General features: G+C 36.3%; 1 protein-coding gene across 1 annotated transcript; it reads right to left on the reverse strand.

The window, feature by feature from the left end:
- Positions 1-318: 318 nt before the first annotated feature.
- LOC143594509 (uncharacterized) lies at positions 319-1401 on the reverse strand. The gene is made up of 3 exons (XM_077073805.1): positions 1323-1401; positions 597-882; positions 319-503 (listed from the first exon to the last, which is right to left on the reverse strand). The coding sequence occupies exons 1-3, from the start codon at positions 1377-1379 to the stop codon at positions 319-321; spliced, it is 528 nt and encodes a 175-aa protein (XP_076929920.1). The 5' UTR covers positions 1380-1401.
- Positions 1402-2077: the final 676 nt, after the last annotated feature.

Genomic DNA, 2077 nt, shown 5'->3' on the forward strand with positions numbered 1-2077 from the left:
GCTTGAACTTCTGGGCATTTTATGAATCAAGACAAAACGACAAACTTTTATTTTTATCTCTTTAGACGTTTCTATTTGATTTTTATGTTGTAGCAAATGGTATCCGAGGAATGTGCACAAAAGTATATCAATCAAGATTTGAACCACTACATAGATTTGAACCATTACATAACTCAACATAATATCTCATTAACTAACAATCGATGGAACCTCCTATTCTTCTAATAACCTCTTCATAGGCAATCGAAGTACGAACCCATTTTATTTCTCAAGCTTACGCATAATATTAGTAGTAACACCTACTTAACAGTAAACATTTTAAGGACACTTCGACCTGCCACCGTGAGTTTTCATATTGATGTAGCAAGGACCGCAAACCTCCCGGTTGCCGGACTGACCCGGTGGAACACATTTGCACCGGTCACAACATGTCACACAAGCTCTCAAGCATACATTCTGCCGTGAGTGAAGTTTGCACCGAACCAAACACGGTGGATAACATTCTACACAAAATAAATAAATAACACGTGTTAAATGGAAATATAATAATATTATATTTATTTAAAAACTTGGGTTGTTTAAAAAAAAGATTATACCTTTAGTGTTTCTTGGTGGTGTTGGTGGCGCAGCGGTGGGCGGTGGTGGTTTAGCCACTGGTGGTGTAGGGGTTGGTGGTTTGGCAACCGGTGGCGTCGGGGTTGGTGGTTTGGCCACCGGTGGTGTAGGGGTTGGTGGTTTAGCCACTGGTGGTTTAGACACTGGTGGTGTTGGGGTGGGTGGCTTTGTAACCGGTGGTGTAGGTGTAGGAGTTGGTGGTTTGGCCACCAGCGGTGGTGGTGGGGTTTTGGATGGGGCTGGGGTGGTGGCAACATATGCAGCTGCCTGCAGCAAACAAAATCCAAGATAATTTGCATTTTTGAATGAAACAGTTACGTTATCTAACGAAAGTTACGTTATCTAACGAAAAAATTGTACTAGGTCTGATGCAACTTTACCCGATACAACTTTTTTAAATAATAATTTTGAAATTTAAATAAAGGTAAATCAAGACTAGCTATTTGTTTAAAATATTATGTATATTCTTGGTTTCTTTGTTCTTTTCAAGATCTAGAATAATAAGTTAACAACCAAAAAAAATATATATGTACTTGAAGATCATGACAAATATTTGCAGAGAGATCTGATTTCATACCTCTTGCTCATTGGATGTAAGCTGAAAATTGAAAATAGAAAATAATAATAATAATATTAATATTAACAAGAAAAAATGTAAAGTTTTGTTTCTGAAAAATGGCAGTGATTAAAGTAAAGAAGAAGCTTACAGAAGTAGTGACAAGCAGAAAAGAAGCCAGAAGGAAGAGATGAATCTTTATAGCCATATTTAGCAGCTTCAAGTTTGGGTGTGTTCACTTGCTGATGGGGTGACTATAGTTGGTATAAATAGAGCCGGTGAGGACCAGGTTTCATCATAAATTAAGAATATTATTTTCCTCGTATAAGTTTTTTTTAATTATTTTTGAATATTACGAAAGTATCCCGATACTCGACTGACTTAAACAGGATGTCAATTATCCACTGATTTTGACGTTACATGCTTGATTCACTCGGGTACATTATCAATAAGCAAACTCATCACTGTCAAAAAACCTTCTTGAATCAGATTTCAAACCTTAGACCACAATATCCCAAGGAAAAATTTCAAACAAATTTCAAGTTTTATGTTAAGAAGTTCTAGAAATATGTTTATAAACTAGTCGTTACTAGTAATTTGTAAAAACAATTAAAACTTATCACGCGCCCTTAAACTAACCATAACAAGCACGTTCACTAATCATTTACTCGTCACAACTAAAAAAGTTTCATGTCTCGTAGCTCACGAGTAATTCATAAGTCTTTTAGTCGCGACGAGTAGGTTGTAAGGTTAAACTAGCCGTAACGAGTTAACTACTAAAAAACTACTCGTGTAAGGAATGTAAACCAGGTAAACTAGTCATCGCGACTAAATGACTTATGAATTACTCGTGACGTTGATTACGAAGCATGAAACTTATTTAGTCATGACGAGTTAAGGACACAT

Source organism: Bidens hawaiensis, unplaced genomic scaffold (genome assembly GCF_021521415.1).
Source record: "Bidens hawaiensis isolate Kalapana, Puna unplaced genomic scaffold, B.hawaiensis_p1.1 tig00043759_1, whole genome shotgun sequence".
NCBI classification, from domain to species: Eukaryota; Viridiplantae; Streptophyta; class Magnoliopsida; order Asterales; family Asteraceae; genus Bidens; species Bidens hawaiensis.